At 46.6% G+C, this 21,039-nt stretch overlaps 1 protein-coding gene across 3 annotated transcripts in view; it reads right to left on the bottom strand.

The window, feature by feature from the left end:
* LOC149336691 (E3 ubiquitin-protein ligase makorin-1-like) overlaps positions 1-21,039 on the bottom strand; it is a 31,283-nt gene that overhangs the window by 9,434 nt on the left and 810 nt on the right. The window contains exons 2-5 of one of the 3 annotated variants that reach the window (XM_089553045.1): positions 15,142-15,270; positions 12,111-12,298; positions 10,509-10,625; positions 3,602-3,834 (exon numbers count right to left, since the gene is read on the bottom strand). In XM_089553045.1, the coding sequence (XP_089409171.1) occupies positions 3,602-3,834; positions 10,509-10,625; positions 12,111-12,298; positions 15,142-15,270 (667 nt within the window). The remainder of the gene's footprint in view (positions 1-3,601; positions 3,835-10,508; positions 10,626-12,110; positions 12,299-15,141; positions 15,271-21,039) is intronic. The other 2 variants (XM_089553046.1, XM_089553047.1) reach the window with 2 other exon arrangements.

Here is a 21,039-nt window from a genome sequence, read left to right as displayed (position 1 = left end):
AAGGCCCCTTTAAAGGAGTGTCGATCCACAATCACTGAAGTATGAATCTAAAGCAATGCACAGCAAGATGAGCAAGCATAGACAATGGTGTTGAAGAGCAGACAGTGCTCTACAAGCCCCTGTTCAAACCCCACCGGTTCCTAGGGGCAACCATACAGGAGACCCATGCTAACGCCCAGCAGTGACGTGGTCAAAGCTTGAAATTTCTGCTTCTTGCACGTCTGCTTCTGCTTGTGGAATCAAGGCTGAGGCATCAGATTTCAAGCAGAAGCAAGCTTTCCACAGAGTCCTATATACCACCACTTACTAATGACACGGCAAAGGGCTTCAAAAAATAATTTGATTTATTAGGGTTTAACATCCCAAAGCAGCTCAGGCTATGAGCGACGCCGTAGCGAAGGGCTCCGGAAATTTCGACCACCTGGGGTTCAATTCGTGCACTGACATCGCACAGTACGCAGGCCTCTAGAATTTCGCCTCCATCGAAATTCAGCAAAATAGCAATTTTAAGACCACTTCGAGATATACAGCATGAACATGGTGGATAAAGAAAATTTTCCACTGGGTGATTCCCAGGGGATTTCAGCCAAGAAATCAAGGAACAGAACAGAAAATGCCATATTAGTGGATACTTTCACTTTTGGAAAACTGAATTTTTGGCCATTTTCCAGGATTTGAAAGCCACATCTCCCCTAAAATGACACTAAAGGGGAATGCAAAATTAAGCAAGATGAATGGATTATTTTTCAGGAACACTACCGACGTTCTTTCTGCGCGAAAAGGTGGCTGCGTTGAGAAAATCGGATATGAAAGTCCACTGATATTTCAATAATGCATCTGCGATAGAGCTTTCCAACGAACCACAGGCACCACTTCCAAAGGTCCTGAAACACTGGCAGAAATTGGAACAAGCTAGCTGAAGTGTAGGCCACTCAGCTGGCTGAGGTCGCCCGCACTTTGACACTCCACAGCATTCGCGTGCATCTGCATCTCATTGCAATACAAGAAACAGTAGAAATAGGCGCCGTAGGTGCGAAAGAAACTGTGCAGTTATCAAGGGCATCAGTAGACAGCAGAACAAAGTGCTGATCGCTCTCGCACAGACGCACACATCAACCACGACGATGCAAGCCTGTGGCCTTTGGTGCGTTGTGTGCTGCCGTGAAGTGAACATCTAAGGTTCCAGGAATCCTCAAAGGTATGCAAGCAGCAGCCTTGCTGGTACGTATTTCACAAAACACCACATCCACACACACACACACATTGCTCATCAAGCGGCACGCTGTGCAGTCAACTATCGCATGTTTGTTGATCAACTGTGCAATGCATATGGTCGGAGACAACCCCTCTGACTCTGCTGTAGCCATTGCGATTTCTACGTTCGCGAAGTGCTTCCTGCGAGTTTTAAGCGGAAAAGAATCGCGCTACATTCCGCCCAACTGTAGCCTACCGCCTGTGGGCTACAGCTCTCGACAGGAAATGCACACATAACACACATAATCCCGAACATGCACCAGCTGGTTCAACGTTTCTATTCATAACAGTTTAGTTGCAGATCGTATCAGTAAGATACAGATTCACCAGCCTTGCGTACAGGCACCTAATGTACTGCACGCATCATGACCTGAGCAAGGAAACTTTTTTTTTTTTAATGAGCCAAATGAGAGGTGATGGTGCATGCCTTTGGTACTTCTCAGATATTTTCCAGCATATCTCAAAGTACATCTACCTTTCCATAATGTGGGAAACATGGAGGACCATGTGCCTGCATTGATGTGCCCACATATGCCAGTCTGTGTGAGTTCAACTAAAAAAAAGGGGGGGGGGGGGATGGGGGGCACTTTGCAATCCCAGAACATCCGCAGGCAGCACAAAGTAGCCGATAGACGGCTGAAGCAAGAACGAAACCGTTTCGCCAGCTGCCTGGCAAGCCCAAGAGAGCGTGAATGCGTGAATGCTTGCGGTTCTGAACTTGCTGCAAAACGGACGAAACACAGCTTGAGTGCACTGAATGCAAGGTGAAAGATTCAGCGCTCTTGTTTGCATCCAGCTTTTCACGCTGTTTTAGTTACAATACTCTTTGCATTCTCGGCTATGCTCGTCGTACTGCTCTGCTCGCATTTCGACCATAGCTGCCCACTAATAGTGAAACTACACTCGAGAAAGTGCATAAATACATCATGAGCGGCAGTTGTACGATTCCGCAAGTAGGTGGCGCCACGTGTACTTTGCATTTACGAAACTTTATGCTCATTCAAGCTTTGTTTTCCGTAAGAATGACATACTTGCTGTCGCTGGATGCTAACCTATCAGTATAGCCTTGCTTAGTATTCCCTTTCAGTGTCCTCCCACTCTAGTTGAGCAGTTTAAGGCAGAAGCCTTTAATGGCTCATCATTGTCTTGGAACAAAATGAGTCCCGCTTTTAAGCCCCTCTCTTTCTTTTTTCACTCCCACTTCCTCCCTTCCTGTACGATGCGGTTCAGGTGTCCACCGAGATGAGAGAGAATTAGAGCAATTTCCTTTCCTCAAAAAGCGTTGCATTCAAAGGGCAAGGCATCGTGCCGAACGGGTGGTGGCTTTCGGTGGATTCCCTGGCAGCGCTACAATACACTGTCGCGTTCCACTTCTAAAGGCGAAGACTAAGCTTCGTTAATTGGCAGTCAATTAATGCACCAACAGAATGTGAAAGTGTGGTCGCTCGTGGCAGCATTCATAACCAGTCAAGCCCACTTATAACAATATTCAAGTGCCATGGAAATACCATTGTTATAACAGGGTTGTGCCGAAAAAAAAAAAAGATGACAAACTTAAGAGCATTTATTGACGGTAAATACCCAGAGGGGTTTGATTGTTTTAATGCCTGTAAAAACTCGGTAATTTGAACTTCAGGAAACCGGAACAATGTTCACTGATAACCAAAGCACCGCCATCACTGTGCCACTGGGAGCTTCGCGCACTTCCACGTCACAGGAATCAAGCCGGCTTTCCGGAAGTGATTCTTATGGGAAATTCAAGAAGCATGCAGAACTAAGGGTGCGGTGACAGCCGACAAGAGAAAAAAACCGCGCTGGCTGCATGCACGCGCACTGCACCGACTGATTGGGGGTATGCATGGCATGCGTAGCCAATGCAGCAGCTCTCCTGACGTGATGACGCCTGCCTCTTTTGCTTTTGTGGCGTTGCTGCGCCAGCTTAGTCCATTCGTCGGCCCCACACGTGCGTGCTTTTGTGTTATAAGCATGATTCTGCTGGTGTGGTTGTAGCATTTTCTTCTTTTTTTCCTATAATGGTTGGCACTTAATTACCAGATTTAATTGTTATAACCAATAATGTGCCTTGAGAGCATTGCTATAAGCAGTTTATTTTACCATAGAACACATGGCAAAGCTGATGATGCCATGACTGACCATTGTTATATCCGATATATTGTTATAACCAGTATTGTTATAAGTGGACTTGACTGTACATGCGCAACAATCGCGTTACACAATGCAGCACTCAGGCTTTCGCCTTTCACCACTTTAGTTGTTAAAGTTCCTCGTAATTTTTCTAGTGCACAGCGCAAGTCAACCGCAACAACGCGCACACACTCGAACCCACCTCCCTGTGCTGCATGCGCTGTCCTTCGTTGAACGGGTGCAGGCAGGGCTTCTGGCAGAGGTCGCACAGCTGTCCGTGCACGTAGGAGCAGCGCTCGCCCACGGGGCAGCCCCCGCTGGCCAGCTCGTACGGGCAGAGCGGCAGCAAGGCATCCTTGCTCGGCGGGGCCTTCTCACTGCTGCCCTCGGGCCTCAGCATGGACGCGTACGACTTCTGTGCTCGCGGGGCTCCATCTGGACCAACAAAGCGGGAGGTGAGCACGACTTGAGATTTCTAGCATCGAGGAGCCCCAGTGGCAGAGGAAGGAGCCGAGGAACCCTGCGGGTCCTGGCTTACATCCCTTCCTGCCTGGCAAGCGTGCCAAAAAAAATCCAGCCGATTTAGCTTGCTTGGCCAAATCTGACCAACGCATTACAAGTTTCAATATACCTCGCCGTCAGATTTATTCATTCTTCAGACCATTACATGAGTGTTACGTATCAAATCACTTTCAGGCATACAGCCACTCGAGCAGTGCCGCCACATAGCCAGTCTTTTATTACTTCACAAGTTATTTTACAGCCATCTACATGGTCCCTCCAGAATGTATATCTCACAGCACTCTCCATCAACTCCAAATCAGCCGTGCATGTGCACACACCGTCACCTTCGCAGCTTCATTTTTTTTTCTCACGCCGCCGCGAACTGGAGTGGCCTTCCCGCTAACATTGCAACAATAACCTGTCCCGCGAACTTCGTGTGCAAAGCCTACAGCTATTTGTCATCGTCATAACGCATGATTACTTTCCTAGTCTCACCAAACGCTGTGCCCACCCGTTAGGTAATGCACCTGAAAAGGGGTCTTTAAGGAAATAACATTGATTCATTGATTGATTGATGTGCGCTCGCACGTCTTGCTTCATTCTGCTCTCGGCTCAAGTCTAGGGTTTCAAGGTCAGGCTTCAGGCTAGACTGGCAAAATCAGTGATTAAGACCTCAGCAGTGGTGCAATACGAAGCTTTGGAACCGCTAAACGCACCTTAAGACGGCATTCCGGTAGCAGTGTGTTCTGGATTTATTCATGAAGATGACATGCAATGCATAACACGAGAGAGGTTGTTAAAAATGAATAGTAATCGGTTGCAGAGATAGCACAGCGCTCCCATGCAGTGGCCTGCGAAACTGATCTGCTCGCGCTGCCGCGAGTTCGAAACACAGACGCGGCGCTGTCGCAGCCACGTTTACTTCTGCAGGTCTAGCTGGCTTCAGACAAACAGACAAGGGACTGGAAGCCTCAGTGCTCGCACACTGAAAAGTGCACGCGGATGCGCTGTCCCCGAGAAACAATGCCCAAATTCCATTAGCGGTGCTTGGCTGCATAGCCTACTGCGAGCCATTACAGTATGATGAGTGAAAAAAAATGTGGCCCGTGGAAGGGTACAGGTCGAAGCATGCACAGATTTAGGTGCTCGGGGAACCCAAAGAACACTGCAATGAATACAATGATTTTGTGAAACCGGGTTTGAGAAGCCCTGGTCTAAAACTAAGGACACGCAGTAACATCGAAAACAGCAACATCAAATGCCCAGACATGGGGGCAGTGGAAAAAAAAAAAGAACTGACAGTCAATATTCTTGAACAATCCACTCAGTACATGTAGTTGCCCATTTGTCCACGAGAGATGCCATAATGGAGGGCTCCACATTAGTTTCGACCTTATGGGGTTCTTAATTAACTGTCCATGGGCACTGCCCAGCACATCAGGGCTTTTGCATTTCACTTCCAATATGATGTGCCTGCTGCACTCATGACTCGACATCATGACCTTGGGCACGGAAGTTGAACATCATGGCCACTGAACTCCCTCCGTGCACAGTATTTTCACGTAGCACATTACCATGGGCAACACCTTTCTATGGCGACAAGGCACAGTGGTGGCATTTGATAATGATCCTGCCAACACGACTCCCACGGTACGTTTCCAAAACATCTTACAGCGTGCACCAAGATTAATTCCCGGCCTGAAAATAGCCCTACAGCACTTCCCCAGGCCTGCCAGATGCACCAGAGTTGTAGCAATGCCACCCACGTTGACAAGAGCAGCGTGGAAGCACCCATGGTTTTGCACAAAGTCAGCAGGTTGCTTCAGAACAACTGTCAGAGACTACTATATTCCATCATTCCCGATTCCATGCACTACAGCATTAGATGATACACAAAAGGCTATAATGGAACACGTGTATCCACAATTTTTTTTTTTGGCCTTGTTTAGTTCTGCCACTCTTGCAAAACGCCTGAGGAGCAAACACCTGAGAACACTGCCCCAAGAGGGAACATGACATTAGGCACCTGGTCTCTGCTATCCAGGCTTTGACTGCCAGCCTTCCTCGAAGCCCTTTTAGCCGCATTTCTCACTATCTTTAAAATCAAACCAACATGTGACCCCACCAACTTTCCTCACAGCCCAAAATCCTTAAATCAAACTCTCGGTTGGCCTGCCCAACCTGCAAGCAAAGATCATCTAAGGCTAGCAAGATGTGTTACTCCCAGCATGCCGAAAGTGTTCACGTATCCTGCACTATTTCAAAAAACAACTATGTTACGGCAAAGAAACACCATATTTTTTGCCGCGCATAAGTCAACATCTTTGAATGCCCATCTGAAATTTGGGTGGGGGGGGGTACAGAGGGAGGGTCGGAGACAGCTTACCTACATCCGGCAATTGGTAACTAAAAAAATTCATTAGTCAACAAGTCATGTAACGTTAGATGGCATAGTTAGTCAGCTGTTCACGTCTTGCATTCTGTGTCCACGGAAATTCTATGGGGCTGCAGTTCTTTGTCTGTAGTTAAGCAGTTTACAGAAAATGAGCTAAGCAGGCTATAAAGGAGAAAGTGCTTGTCCTCATGAATTTCATGCAGACTTTCCAGTAACCTAGTTCCGGTAACTTGCCATCCCTTCGGGCACCAGGAAAGACCGCAAGGCTGCAGTCTGTTATGGCACCGAGAAAACTGCTTCGTAACAGATCCCATAGCCGCAGTAGCAACTAGCAAGCAGGCAACTGTCTGGTTGCACCACCAATCAAGTAATACATCAGGCACATGCAGGAAACCAGAGTGGAGAAAAATATCTGGAGCAAGACATTAACCATTTGTGAAAGAGCACCAGAATATGTGCATACTCTGCGAGAAGGAAAATCAAAGTCTCTTGCTGCATGGCTTTGCATCCACTAGCTACATGCACCATTCAAACAGCTCGGATACAGTCACCACCACGAGAACAAAGCCTTCGATGTATAAAACCTATATTAAGCCCGATCATTCTGCTTGAAATGAATATTTGAAGACTAGTGCCAAATATGGAATCAAGCACCAAATGAAGAACTACACGCGTTGGACTTTTATTTAAAATCTGAAGATATTTACACACCACTGGTACCGACTTATAATGGTACAGTAGACTCATTAACTGGACCCTCACGAAACCACCATAACTATTCGATTACGCCGTTGGGGATCATGAAAAGAATGAACGAAAGCTGGAAATATACGCATGTCAAATCAAAACAGCCTTGTTTAGCAAATGAAGCTCTCGATATACACCCAGGAGAGCATGCTGTGCTCAATGCCAAAGTAATTAAACACCTGAACCTTCTCAGTCCTGCCCTCGATCGCTACCACGCCTGGATGCATGGCAGGCATATATTTACAGCACAACGCATGCTGCTGGCATTGCCAATTGCATTGCTGGAAACGGTGTGCACTGTAATAACTTGTCAGGGAACCCACACATTTCTTCATCTGCTCTGTCAATGTGCAAACAAATTGTCAAAGGAGCTGCCATATGGAACCAAATTCGTATCACTGCCTCCGTGCTATTCCATGCTTCACTGGCTGGCACTTCCGCCCAATCTAAATTGGTAAATTGGTTTTTGAGGAAAGGAAATGGAGCAGTATCTGTCACACATATCACGGTGGACACCTGAACCAGAAACCTGAACCGCGGACACCTGAACCAGGTACCTGAACCGCGGACACCTGAACCAGAAACCTGAACCGCGGACACCTGAACCAGAAACCTGAACCGCGGACACCTGAACCGGACACCTGAACCGCGGACACCTGAACCAGACGCCTGAACCGCACCGTAAGTGAAGGGAGGAAGGTGGGAGTGAAAGAAGAATGAGAGAAAGAGGTGCCGTAGTGAAGGGCTCCAGGATAATTTCGACCACCAGGGGATCCTTAACGTGCACTGACATCGCACAGCACACGGGCGCCTCTTGCGTTTCACCTCCATCAAAACGCAGCCGCCGCAGTCTGGTTTGAACCCAGGTACTCCGGCTCGGTAGCCTGGTAAGCCTCGTAACTGGTAAGCCTCGCAACCACACGCACGCCACGAAAGTGGACTACTAGACAAGACCACGGCAGCAGTGTCCGGCAAACATACAACACCCTGCCACCTCCGTATATCCCCTTCTCCTTGCTTTCCCTTAGCGCATACCTTGTTTGACAGTTTTTTCACTCAGCATAAGCATGTGCCCTCCCCCTCTGCACATGCATCGTGTTACGCAAGGGATCAAGCAACAAATCGGGTTAAAAGGCACACTCAAAGGAAATACCACACCTGCCAAAACGGATAGACTTTCCTCAGGAACAATATTTTTTTTTTTCTTCTATCCAGAAAGGTGCCTGCATTGCTGAGAAAACCGCAAAAGTAAGTCCTGAAAACCTTCCAGATTCTGATTAAATAGAAAGACTAGCGCCTGCGAAAAATGAGGTCTGTGTGAAGTCTTTGCGACCAAAACAATCAGAGGCACGCGTCCCTTCCAAAGACGGGGAAACCTGACCAGAAACCGAAAGTAGACGGATCAGTGGGCATGGTGGCAATAAGCAAGTGCAGGCCGTCTCTGCGCACTCACTAGGTCTACTCGTTGCGGGAGGAGGCAGGTGTCGACCATTTCGAAGTGTGAGAAAATGAAATGCATTCCAGAAGCCTGCACATATTTCGAAGCAAAGATGAAACCACCTGTTTCTTGCCACGCTATTGCACGCTTCGATTTCCTCGGCAGCTCCATGCCACCGAGACAGGGAAACAACGAGCTAGACTTTCTCGTCGCGCCTCTGCAACCTGAACTGCATACTGACATGTAACAAGTGGTCCCATGCACACAGGTTGCATTACCTGAACACACAAAACCACGTTAGACATTGAACACCACCATAAAAGTAACAGCGGAGGGGCTTCCCTTTCGGTCGCAATAATGCAGAGCTCCTCAGACGATGTACTTCTGCCGACAGTGGCGCTGTACTGCGGCGGCCGCAAGCAGCACGTGAAACTTTCCCTTACTGTCATGGAGAAGTTTCATGACAAGAAAGCATTGAAGGACCCTGGCTGCACCCAGCAGCAGTCTGCTGCCTGCCAGCCATAGCTGCTGAAAAGGGGATGCACGCATAATTGTGACGAACACACACATCAGCTAATTGAACATTTTTCTGGCGAAAAACCACGCCTTGCGTGCTGACACCTCACACACTGCGTGCATGACGACCCGCGCCGGGAAACCTTTTCCTTTAATGATCCAAATGAGAGGTGATGTTGCATGCACGTGGTACTCCTGAGCTATTTTTCACCGTATCGAAAAGTATATTCGCCCTTCCACTGCGCAGAAAACATGGAAGACCATGGACTCACATAGCACGTCATATGCTGACGGCATGCATGCATGCATGCATGCGTGTCTGTGTGAGCGCATACTAAAAATGAAGAAACAAACACCTTGCACACTCACAACACCCGCCGCCTGCACAGAGTAGCCGATTCGACAGCTGAAATGACAACTCAAACTGCTTCGCCAGCAGCATGGCAAGCACATGCAGCGTGAATGCCGCTGAAAGCATGCAGTTCTAACTTGCTGCGTACGATGGCTATACAACGGCTACACACAGCTTGAGTGCACAAAATGCAAGGCGAAGGCTTCAGTACTCGTGTTTGCGACTAACCTTTCTCTCAGTCGTCTGTTTTGTGCCGTTTTAATTACAAGACGCTCCGCAGTGTCTGCCGTGTTCACCGCGCTGCTTTCTTCATATTTCAATGTTAACCATCGAGAAAGCGAAGCAGTATTCGTTCATGAATACATCACTTGCCGCAGCTAGGAGAGTCTTCCAGTGAAGGCGCCATGTGTACCTCGCTTTTATGCAATTTCCTGGCTTATAAAAGCATTGTTTTCAGTAGAAATGACATATTTGATATCAGTAAGCCCAGCCTCCCTGTAAGCATAGCCTGACTTAAGTTTCGATGACTTTTTTTATGGCTCAAGGGCATCTGCGGCCAAAGGGTGTCATGGCGCAAGATATTTTTCTTCTTAAGGTTGGGTCAGAGACCCATTTCCCCAAGCATTGCACCCTAAAGCCAAGCTACAGGCCAGGGGAAAGTTTGCACCCACTGTATCACCTGTGGGTAGCCGGCAGCACTGGGGATCGAACCCCGTACCTTCCACATGCAAGGCACGTGCTCAAACCAATAGACCACCGCTGCGGTCTGACTTAGTATTTCCATTTGGTGTCCCTTTAGGTCCCACATCTTATTTTGGTCTTCCACCATACCAGCCATTCTGGTTGCAAAAGAAGTGAATTTTAAATTCTTCGGAGTCTTGTCGGTGCCTTGATGAGTCAGTGCCTTAAGGAGTGTGCAGTCAGTGAGCAGCGCAGTCACATGCTCACTGACTGCCTCAAGTCAACCCATCTGAAGACTACCAATTCTGAGACCAAAGGTACAAAAGATGCAGTCTGGAGAAATGTACTGCCACTAGCCAGGAAGATCTTCAGATGGGACTGACTTGAGCGAAAACTCAAGACAGCTGGAAGGGACGACATCGGCGGATAGCTGAAAACATGGGAGCGTGCGGAGAGAATGGAAGGGAAACACGTACTTTTGGGGACAAACTCTGGCGCGTCGGCCCAACTCGAAGCACGCGCTGTCTTGCAAGTTGGATCGCCGCTCCAGGAGGACGACGCACTGCCGTTCTTTTTAAGAACTGTCAATGGCCCTTGTCGGAGGACAGAAGGGGAGGGGAGAGACAGGGGAGGAAACATGGTTGGTCAAGCAAGCCCATCACCCTCCCACGACTGCGACCAGCATTGCAGGCACTGCCAAAAAAGCAAGGCAATGTAACACCAACCACCGCAGTGCAGATAGGTGTACACGTCCCACATTTCTCAATAAAAATTTCACACAACTGTAGATGGCTTTCAGTGGTGGACTCTGTGATTAAAAGGACACCAAGAAACAAATCGAAGTTGGCTCACAGCTACCAAGTAACCACATTCTAAGGACAAACATGTTACTTTCACGGAATGTGGAGCTTTTATAAGCCAAGTCCAAAAAATGAACTAGAGGTGTCGCCATCACAGTCTGCTTTCACAGCCAAACTGTGATGATGTCAATATATTTGTATATAGTTGCAGATCTCAGAGGCTGTACTACACCGCTACCCACTTCCAGTCGAGTGATTACGCAGTCCATAATCCCCTATTATGGACTCTGAATTTATTTAATTATTCATGCAATACTGCGGAGTCGCCTGACTCCAAGTAGGCATGAGCACAGGCATGAGCACAGATACAAATAAAAAAACAAGATATGCACGAACGTCATATTACAAACTAAGCGGTGGGAAAAAACTGCCGCCTGGTTTAGCATTGCTAAGTATGAGACATTCTGCAAAAGCACGGTTTTTTGAGGAGCCCACTGACCCCGTGAGCCAGTTGCACTTGCTGCACGGAGGCTTCACACACGCACAGACACACACCACTGAAAGTTGTCAACTAAGAACAGAAATTGGATGGAGTCGACCCTCACCTCGCTTGTCCCTTTCATATGCCTGGGCAAATGCCGTTGGTGCTCTCGTGTACAAATAGAACACACTTCCCCGCCTCAGCTGAGTAAAGCACGAAAAGAGTGAGAACACCAAAGTGCGCTCTGTATATTACTGTGTCCGACTGCGCATAACACACAAGTTTGCTTCCAGTTTGTCCACACAATAAATTAAGAGCCATAAGCCTGGTGAGACATTCCTAGCTAGAAAACAGGCTTACAGACATGTGCGAATATTCAATAATTTCGAATATTCAGTTGAATAGTAGAGTATTCAGTGTTCGATTCAAACCGAATGTTTGGCATTCGAAATCTCGAAGCCTTCGTCCAGAGTGACTAACGTTTCTGGAACTTTTGCTGTGCTTTTGGTTCAGCATATCTCCTCCAGGAAGGCAACATGGAGCACACGCAGCCAAAGCTCCAACTCTGCGCCACATGCCTCTGCTCCCACGCACAGTACTGGGCCAGTCTGCACATGCTCGCAGCAACAGATGCGAGCAGGCGGAAGCGCGGTGCCCAGATCTATACCTGCCAGGTGTCTGCAGCCACGCTACCCGCGTTGTGAACACGCCGTACAGCTGCGTGCATCTCAGTACCACATCTATAACGGAGAATACCGTGCATGAGTGGCCCCCTGCCCCCACCTAAGCAGACCCACCTGTGAGTAGTGTACGGCTGGGGGTGGACGAAGTGCCCGACGTGGTGACGTGGTTTCCGCTGTGGTTGGCCCCCTCGGCCGATCCTGAGTGATTCTGCGACCGGTGGTTCTGGCCCGGACCCCGGCCGCCCCTCGCCGAGCGCCCGCCACCACCGTCAGTCCGAGGCTTCGTCCGAATGTGGTCATACCTGGACGACGAGACGACGCAGTTTCAAAGTTGAGCTAAACGTATCGGGTTTTATGGTGCAAAAGCTACAAAGGCTATGACGCGCCAAACACAGGGTTAGAATATTTTGCGTTAGAGGAGGTACCTATAGTTTGTTTAAAATATTGGCTTCTTTAAGAAACTTGAAAATACTTGAAAAATCAATAAGTGCTTGGTCACCTAAAAGCAACATGGGGTGTAATGGGATTTATTCATTGTAGAATGTTCTAAACTACCTTTTTCTTCGTTGTTCAAGTTTTGTACATGAAATTAAAATGTGGTTTACTGTGAGTTCATCGCCACACATTTCGCAGAGAGGTTTGAAAAGGTTTCAAAGGGAAACAATCTGTACCAACAAAACTTACGATGGTGCACACCTTAATTCACGGCGCAAAACATTTTTTTCAACCCCCGTTGGTACCCTCATCTCTAACATTGGCCAGCCCGTCTCTAAAGAGCCCCTGATTCATCTTCTCTGTAACACTGTAACTTCAATCATGTAGCACACAAGGGTCCTCAAAACCCCTGGGTTCCTCCGATTGCTTTCTGGGGTTCCCAGGCACCTAGGCACATGCATGCTGTTACTCAGTTTCATCATCATCAGCCTGACTACGCTCACTGTAGGGCAAAGGCCTCTCCCATGTCTCTCCAATTAACCCTGTCCTTTGCCAGTTGCGGCCACTGTATCCCTGCAAACTTCGTAATCTCATTCGCCCACCTAACTGCTGCGCTTGCCTTCACTTGGAATCCACTTCGTTACCCGTAAGGACCAGCGGTTATCTTGCCTTCGCACTACATGCCCTGCCCAAGCCCATGTGTATGTCCAACACGTGTGGAATACTGGATTCCCCTGGGGCCCTGTGGAGTTAGGTCTGGCACACAAAACAGTGTGTTTGCAGCTACACCTCGTTGTTGCACCCTTGTAGTTACAGCTGGTGTTCAAATCAAACTCTATAAGCTCACATACATTTGTGAGCATAAGGAGCAGAGTCGCATACAGAGAGCAAATTCTGAATTCAGGGCAAAGTTTGCAATTAGGAAGTCACAGTGCACGCCAGAAAACATCAGATTTAAGCTCCTTGCAATGCATTATTTATTCCTGATTAATGTTATGCAGTTTTCCAGAAGGTGCTTTCTGAAGTTCACCTGGTCTTACAGACTGGTGCAAAGACTGACACCTAAAGCAGTTGGTTGGTTGATTTATGGGGTTTAACGTCCCAAAGCAACTAAGGCTATGAGACACGCCGTAATGGAGGGCTCCGGAAATTTAGACCACCTGGGGTTCTTTAACGTGCACTGACATCGCACAGTACACGGGCCTCTAGAATTTCTCCTCCAAAGAAATTCAACCACCGCGGCCGGGATCGAACCCACGTGTTTCGGGTCAGCAGCCGAGCACCATAACCACTGAGCCACTGCGGCGGCGACACCTAAAGCTTTAGTTTAGTTTACTGGTGTTTAAAGTCTCAAAGTCACTCAGGCTATGAGGGACACCATAGTGATGGGCTCCGGAAATTTATATTACCTGGGATTCTTCAACGTGCACTGACATCGCACAGTACACGGGCCTCTAGAATTTCCCCTCCATCGAAATTCAACCGCCGCGGCCGGGATCAAACCCACGTCTTTCAGGCCAGCAGCACAGCGCCATAACCACTGAGCCACCATGGTGGCCCAGACACCTAATGCATCCATCGCAACATTCTTACAGGGGTGGTGTACTGCTATGACTCTGAATGACATTACACATTACACACTTTAAAAAAAAAAAGGAAGTTTTAAATCTTCTAAACTGACTCCTCAAGATATGGCATGGAGGGATAGACAGATACAGAGAGGGGGGAAAGGCAGGGATGTTAACCAGAAAGGTTTCCGGTTGGCTACCCTGCACAGGGGAAGGGAATGAGGGGATTAAAGAGGGAAGAGAGAAGGAACGGGAAACAGTCACAATCTGTCAATCAAGGCAGTCTCCCTCAAAAAACAAAACAGTGCCTCGTAAGGCTTGGTGGCAGTCGACTGTTGTAGCCACGGACCGAGGATCTTCACCTCTGTGAAAGAGCGAGGATCAAGGCGGTCCAGAGCACAACGCAGCTTACATATTTCGTTCATAAAGACAGGGCACTCACACAAGAGATGACTGATTGTCTCTTCACAGACTCAGTTTACACAGGAAGGGCTGTCGGCCATCACAATCCGGAAAGCATACTCAGCAGGTGATCAAAAAATCACATCAAAAAGGATTGCACTGCCTCTAACTTCAAAGCAAATGCAGAAGGTTGGTGTGCAACTAGACAAATAGACAGCAACAACTTGCAATGTATTACCTTGATCATGCTTTCCCCTAAGAGCTCTTGCACTCGCAACAATCGACCAGAACAAAGATGCAACACGAAATTCACTAAACATACTGAACAAAGAGGGTTCAGCTTAAGTTAAAGACACCACAACGAGCTATGGAAAGAAAGAAGATAGGTGTAAAATTAAGAGATCGGAAGCGGGCGGAGTGGGTGAGGGAACAAACGCGGGTTAATGACATCCTAGTCGAAATCAAGAGGAAGAAGTGGGCTTGGGCAGGGCATGTAATGTGAAGGCAAGATAACCGCTGGTCCTTAAGGGTGAGGGACTGGATTCCAAGAGAAGGCCAGGGGGCGGCAGGAAGTTAGGTGGACGGATGAGATTAAGAAATCTGCAGGAATACAGTGGCCGCAACTGGCGAAGGACAGGGTTAATTGGAGAGACGTGGGAGAGGCCTTTGCCATGCAGTGGACGTAGTCAGGCTGCTGATGATGATGACTCAACACACAGGGGGCACCACCTGGGCCTCACCTGCAACGGCTACCGTAGATGCACTCTCCTTTCAGGTAGTAGCGGCACACGTTGTCCACCTGGCCCATCGAGCGGTCGTGTGAAAAGAGGCAGCGGTGCCCGTCCCTGCACACGCCGCTCAGAAAATACCTGTATGACGCAAAAACACGCACCAATAAGACGACGACGGTGGCGAAAGACAAAGACACTCTCACACGCTCCTATCGCAGTTTTTCGGCAACACAAGCTCGCACCAGCACCGAGCTTAGGCAAGACTCTTTGAAACAAGATCCTTCATCTTTCTCCCAAACACTGCTAAAAAAAATTGCGGGGACACTTTTGGCAACTAAAGTGTTGAGAGGCGAAAGCCGAGGACGCTATGCCGAGACGACTTCCGGTGGATGCGACGTCACACCCTTCCCGTGGCTATATCGAAACCCGAATTATACATCTTTCGGGGATCTTAAGTGTTAATTACGCCTAATTACACATTCCTCCATCTAATTTGACACAAATCCGACATTTTTCTGACCATTCTGTGACAATTTTCACTATGCCGTGACGACTTCCGGTGGATGTGACGTCGCACCGTTCCCGTCGCTGTATCAATGGCCGCGCTATTTTGACGAATTTTGACATTCTTGTTTATAATTAATTAATTAATCTGCAGTCATCAAACCTGGCTTCTAGGTTCATTTTTTCCTCCTCTATCTGAAGCAACCATTGGTTTTCTTTTATCTTTTCTAGTTCCCGAGTTAAACGCGTGTGACACGTTTGTTAACGGATGACAGTATGAGCCATTAAAGGCTTTTGCCTTAAAATTGTGCACGTACCACCAGCTTGTTAAAACCCAGGTCCCACAAACAGAACTAAACGCAGAACACCTTAGACCGTGCTCAGCTCTTCAATTTAGTCCACAGCGATGGCATTGTGGTTTGAGCATCAGCCTTCTATGCAAAAGATACAGTTCCTGGTACTGCCAAATGCACACAGATTTGCCAATGGGTACAAGCTTCCCCCTGGTATGGCACTCGGCTTGTGGAAAATTAGTCAAAATTACGCACCACAATGCACAGAATGAGGAACTGTACAGGCCAGCTTTGTGACACCAGCTATCGCAGCTTACACGGAATGCAAGGCTGATCCTGTGCATACAGTGCGCACCGATTCATAAAAAAACCTGGCGTTTTAACTTCAGCCGCATTTAAAAGAGCAGGCCATTCGTATGAACAACACGTAAAGCACTACTTTTCATCCGGCACAACAACTCACTTTCACTAAGCTTATTATTTCACAAAAAAAAAAGTAAATACACCAAAAAAAACAACTATTGCAGTAGTGCAAAGCACAGCAGAACTGGAGGAATTTCTTAAACCAGAGAAAAAAAATTACGGGCAGCTGTTAGACCCAGTTTAAACGACACACCCCTATAACACTTATATAAAACGATTTCAATGCTTCCTCTCTTCCCAGCAAATTACTGAACATAGGGTAAATCTTGCAGCTTGAGAGCAAACAGAAATAAACATTAACAGAGGACAGTGCCAACACTGCATGAAAGGGACTATGAAACACCTTAACAGGTAACCTTAACCTGACAAGCATCAAGGAGGGCTCTAGTTGCGGAACCTTATACAACCATTTTCTTTTTTTCCGAAAGATCCCTTTTTGAACTGAAATCATCAAGGGTCTCCCCCTCAGTGCCGCAATTCACTCAGAGCTACCAGTCAGTACAAGCAGTGCAACATGATCACTATGCTGCAGCCAGTGACAGGTGCCAATGTTAAACCCTTCATTTTTATTTTTTTTCTTCTAATTTTCAGGTAGCTGCCATTCTAGGTGTGACTCGGAGCATTTGCTTGGACTACATTTTTATGCTGGAACATGGAAGCCAATGAAAAGCAATGGAAACGAAAAGAGGGCAACACAGCGAGCTGTGAAAAGGAAAATTATAGGCATAATGTTCAGACAGAGAAAAAGAGCCACGTGGATTAGAGAACGAACACAAATCAATGGTTTATGGGGGTTTAACGTTCCAAAGCGACCCAGGCTATGAGGGACGCCGTAGTGAAGGGCTCCAGAAATTTCGACCACCTGGGGTTCTTTAACCCTTTCAGGCGCCATTTTTTGTTTTGACTCAAACCAATTATTTTTTCACCTAAGTAGTATATTCAGTCCTCAAGAAAGGGAATTCGTTAGTTTTCGAGCAAGAAAGACCAGCAGGTTAGTTCTTACAACCATGTGGAGAATTCCATACAAAGTGTCGTACCATCGAAATGTTCTCGTGTGTCAGGTCCTAGGAATTGTGGAACCACTTTGCGTTTCGAAGATGCATATTACGCTCGAAATTGAGCAAAACAATCGATGTTTTCACTCGTGGCAAAATCTGTCTGCACAAGAACGGCGGGCAAAGTGCTACCTAGCTCACTGTTATCGTGAAATATTACTTACTGCATTCGCTACACGGTACCAAAAAAGCAACTTATTTGCAACAAGACGGGTGCTCAATTTGACTGAAATAATGAAATCACTGTTAAGAGCTCCATTTTCTCAGAAAAAGCTGCAAGTTTGCCGCTTACGCAATTGTGTACACAGCACCTGAAAGGGTTAACATGCACTGACATCGCACAGCACACAGGACTCTAGAATTTCGCCTCCAATCGAAATTCGACCGCCGCAGTCAGGATCGAGCCAGAGTCTTTCAGGTCAGCAGCCGAGCGCCATAACCACTGAGCCACCGTGACGGCTTCAAATTAGTGAGTGGACATCAAGAGGTGAAAATGGACATCAGCACACGTAATGCTGAAAACAGATGACGAGCAGTCAGTAACAGAATGGATTCAAGGAAAGGAGAACACAGCTGGGGGCAGTGAAGGGTCAAGTGGACAGGAGGTTTCCTGAGAATGAGTAGCCATGGCTGATGAAAGATAGGTTAAAATGAGGATTACTGGGAGAGACCTCAGTCCTGCGGTGAATGTCACCTAGCTGGCGCCTAGACTGACAATGACAATCTCTTTTTATGCCGCTATGCTCCCGGTGACAGCTATTATTAGTGAAATTAAAGGAACCAGCCTGACCACCATAGCAAGTGGTGGTTATCCAAAAGGATGCTCAAGGAGTAAGAAGCCTGGTGGGGATTTTCAACAGGCCGTGGGAACAGCAGTCAATATTGAACTGTGGGTACTGTGCTGCGTGTAGGACGCCAAATGTCTTCCTCCCACAATCATCACGTGGTTTGGAAAGCACTGAGAACAATTAAGCTGGCCTACTCGATTATCCATTCCTAATGACAAACAGGTCACTCGCACTGAAATCTAAGCTCTCATAGAGTGGACGATAGCAAAATGTGTGAAAGACAGGTTATCACCACCATGGACCGTTTCTACAAGTAAATTATGGTATTGACATAAAAGACTTTTTGGTTCAACAGAAGAGAAAAAGGATTATGTGCCTGATTGCAAAGGCACCTTTTATTTCTGAACTGTTAAGAGTGCTTTTATCACACAAGATAAGAAACACTAATTAAATGAGAAACCCATGACAGTCACCACAAACACAATTCAAATTAAAAAAAAAGGCTGCTTCTACAAGTAAATTACGGTATTGACAAAAAAGACTTTTTGGTTCAACAGAAGAGAAAAAGGATTATGTGCCTGATTGCAAAGGCACCCTTTATTTCTGAACTGTTAAGAGTGCTTTCATCACACAAGATAAGAGACACTAATTAAATGAGAAACCGATGACACACCACAAACACAATACAAATAAAAAAAAAGAAATACACTTTAGCTCTGCATTTTTAACTGTCAGATGTGAACAGAGTCACAATAGGCCCAGCTGTTGGGCGTGCAATAAACAAAACCCCAAATGAGTTGTCGTTAACAGCCCCCAAAGAAATACAGGAACCAAATTTTGGTAGTAGGCTCTTTCTCTGCAATGACCCAAATGACATCCGTAAACATAAACCTGCAGACAGCATACACCTACACTAGTATTTTACCTATATTTGAATTCCTTGTAATGTTTCAGTTTCTGAACCTTAACGGTGACAATGACACTGAGGTGCAGCTTAGGTCGCATGAGGCATGCAAAAGCAGCAATATTGTACCTGCATGTTCATTCATTGCCATTCCAGCTCTAGGAGCAGGCTAGCAGAAGAATTGCAATCAACTGAAATAATGAAGCAGTGACTATACTGGTTTTACGTGGCTCACGTGACCTAAACTGAACATGAACCAAAAATGTGTGCATGCTACTTCAAAATGATCGGTACAGTGTATCTGCAATATTCAATAAGTATCCGAGAGCCCCTCAAGTAGTAAAATTGTCAACTTTTCCGGTTCTCAAAGTAACAACTGTAAAAGACAGATGAGGAAAGCATAAAAATGTGTGCCAATGATGCGGTCGAGCACAACATTCAGCGCAATTCATGAAAGCAATGAAATATAAACAGGCAAGGAGGGTGTAAAGAGAAGAATCTAGCCGTTCATTACCTGTCACAGCTGATAAAGAGTTGCATTTAAAATAACTACCAAAAAAATACTAAATTTCTACCAGCACAAATTACAAAGGCAAGCCAACAGGCACAAAAAGCATCACCCTCAAATGTAAAGCAGGTCAGTACCACAATTCACCCACATACCTTAATAAACATACCTGCATACTACACATGGTAGACGGCACACATCCATTCCTACATCTTTTCTTATTCTCACCCTGCATTTACAGCCACCCACATGGTACACAGCACATAAAAATTAAGCCGAATTCACCTTTAAAACCAGCAAATTAAAAGTCCTTCCACTAGTATGCAATGGCAGAACCCTCAAAAGTCATCAATACACACACAAACACATGAAATCCTATCATATGTCTAATGCTTCCAATTGATCACTGCCATTATTTTCCGAGTCACCACAACAGGTTCAGATCTTGTACCCTAAAGTTTCATGACAGTATTGAGAAACAAATGGTTTAACCTTAAAAAATAACTCCTTTTAAAAGCATACAATGTGCTCATCATTATAGCTTGCAAGTTGAACACATTATTCCAAATCCACACACATCAGCTCACACACTAGTGTTCACCTGAGGTGTTAGAGAAAAATAAATTGCACTCGTCGCATAAAATATTACGTGAAGGCATCTCGTACAACAGGGACAAATTACCAGTTGCTTCACAAAATGTTTAAACTGCATGCAGCTTCATGCAGATGGTAGGGATTAAAAAAAAAACATTTCACAAGAAAATCAGGTGTGCTGAACTCACTAAATTGTGGCTAAGAGCAGTAAATTCCTGTGTAGCATTGGACAAATGGCTTTAAAATCTCGCGGCGTCAGGTACTTGATGCTATTTTTTGAGTGCGTCAAAATGAGCACAGTTCCTTCCATTCTTGCAGTCACGAAACTTAAAGTCGCACCGAAACCGACCGTTCAAGACAGGTACCCGTTATCAGCGCTGATGCAAGACGCAAAATTGTCGCAAGGCAACTGCTCGACAGCTGAGGAAAGGTTAAAAAAAAAACGCGCTCCGGAAGAAAGCAGACGAGGCGGTGCACTCGGCACGACAGATAAGAAACTACTATTAGGGGGAAAAAAACGTTGTGCAGGTAAAAGTGAGAATCTAATATCTCGCCAACACTTCCACCAATAGCAACGTTAAATACCGCAAAAGATAACGGAAGAGCAAATATAGGTTTGCATATCGGTGTCAACACGCGTTTCTCAACTAACACCGCGCGGGTAGTTGTCTCCGCTACACACAAACACTACGGTTTAAAACACCACATCCCGAGCGCATTATGTTCTGTTCCTCGCGAGTTTGTTAAGCACTTAATTTATATCCGCGAAACAGCAGCGCGCGAAGCCAGGTATGAATGAGAGATGCAGCTGATTGAAACGCGGTCACAACACCACAGG

The sequence above is a fragment of the Amblyomma mixtum genome, chromosome 7 (assembly GCF_055824585.1).
Source record: "Amblyomma mixtum isolate Tamu chromosome 7, ASM5582458v1, whole genome shotgun sequence".
Taxonomy (NCBI): Eukaryota; Metazoa; Arthropoda; class Arachnida; order Ixodida; family Ixodidae; genus Amblyomma; species Amblyomma mixtum.
Note: the sequence above shows the minus strand (reverse complement) of the source record. Positions and strands in the feature narration are given on the sequence as shown.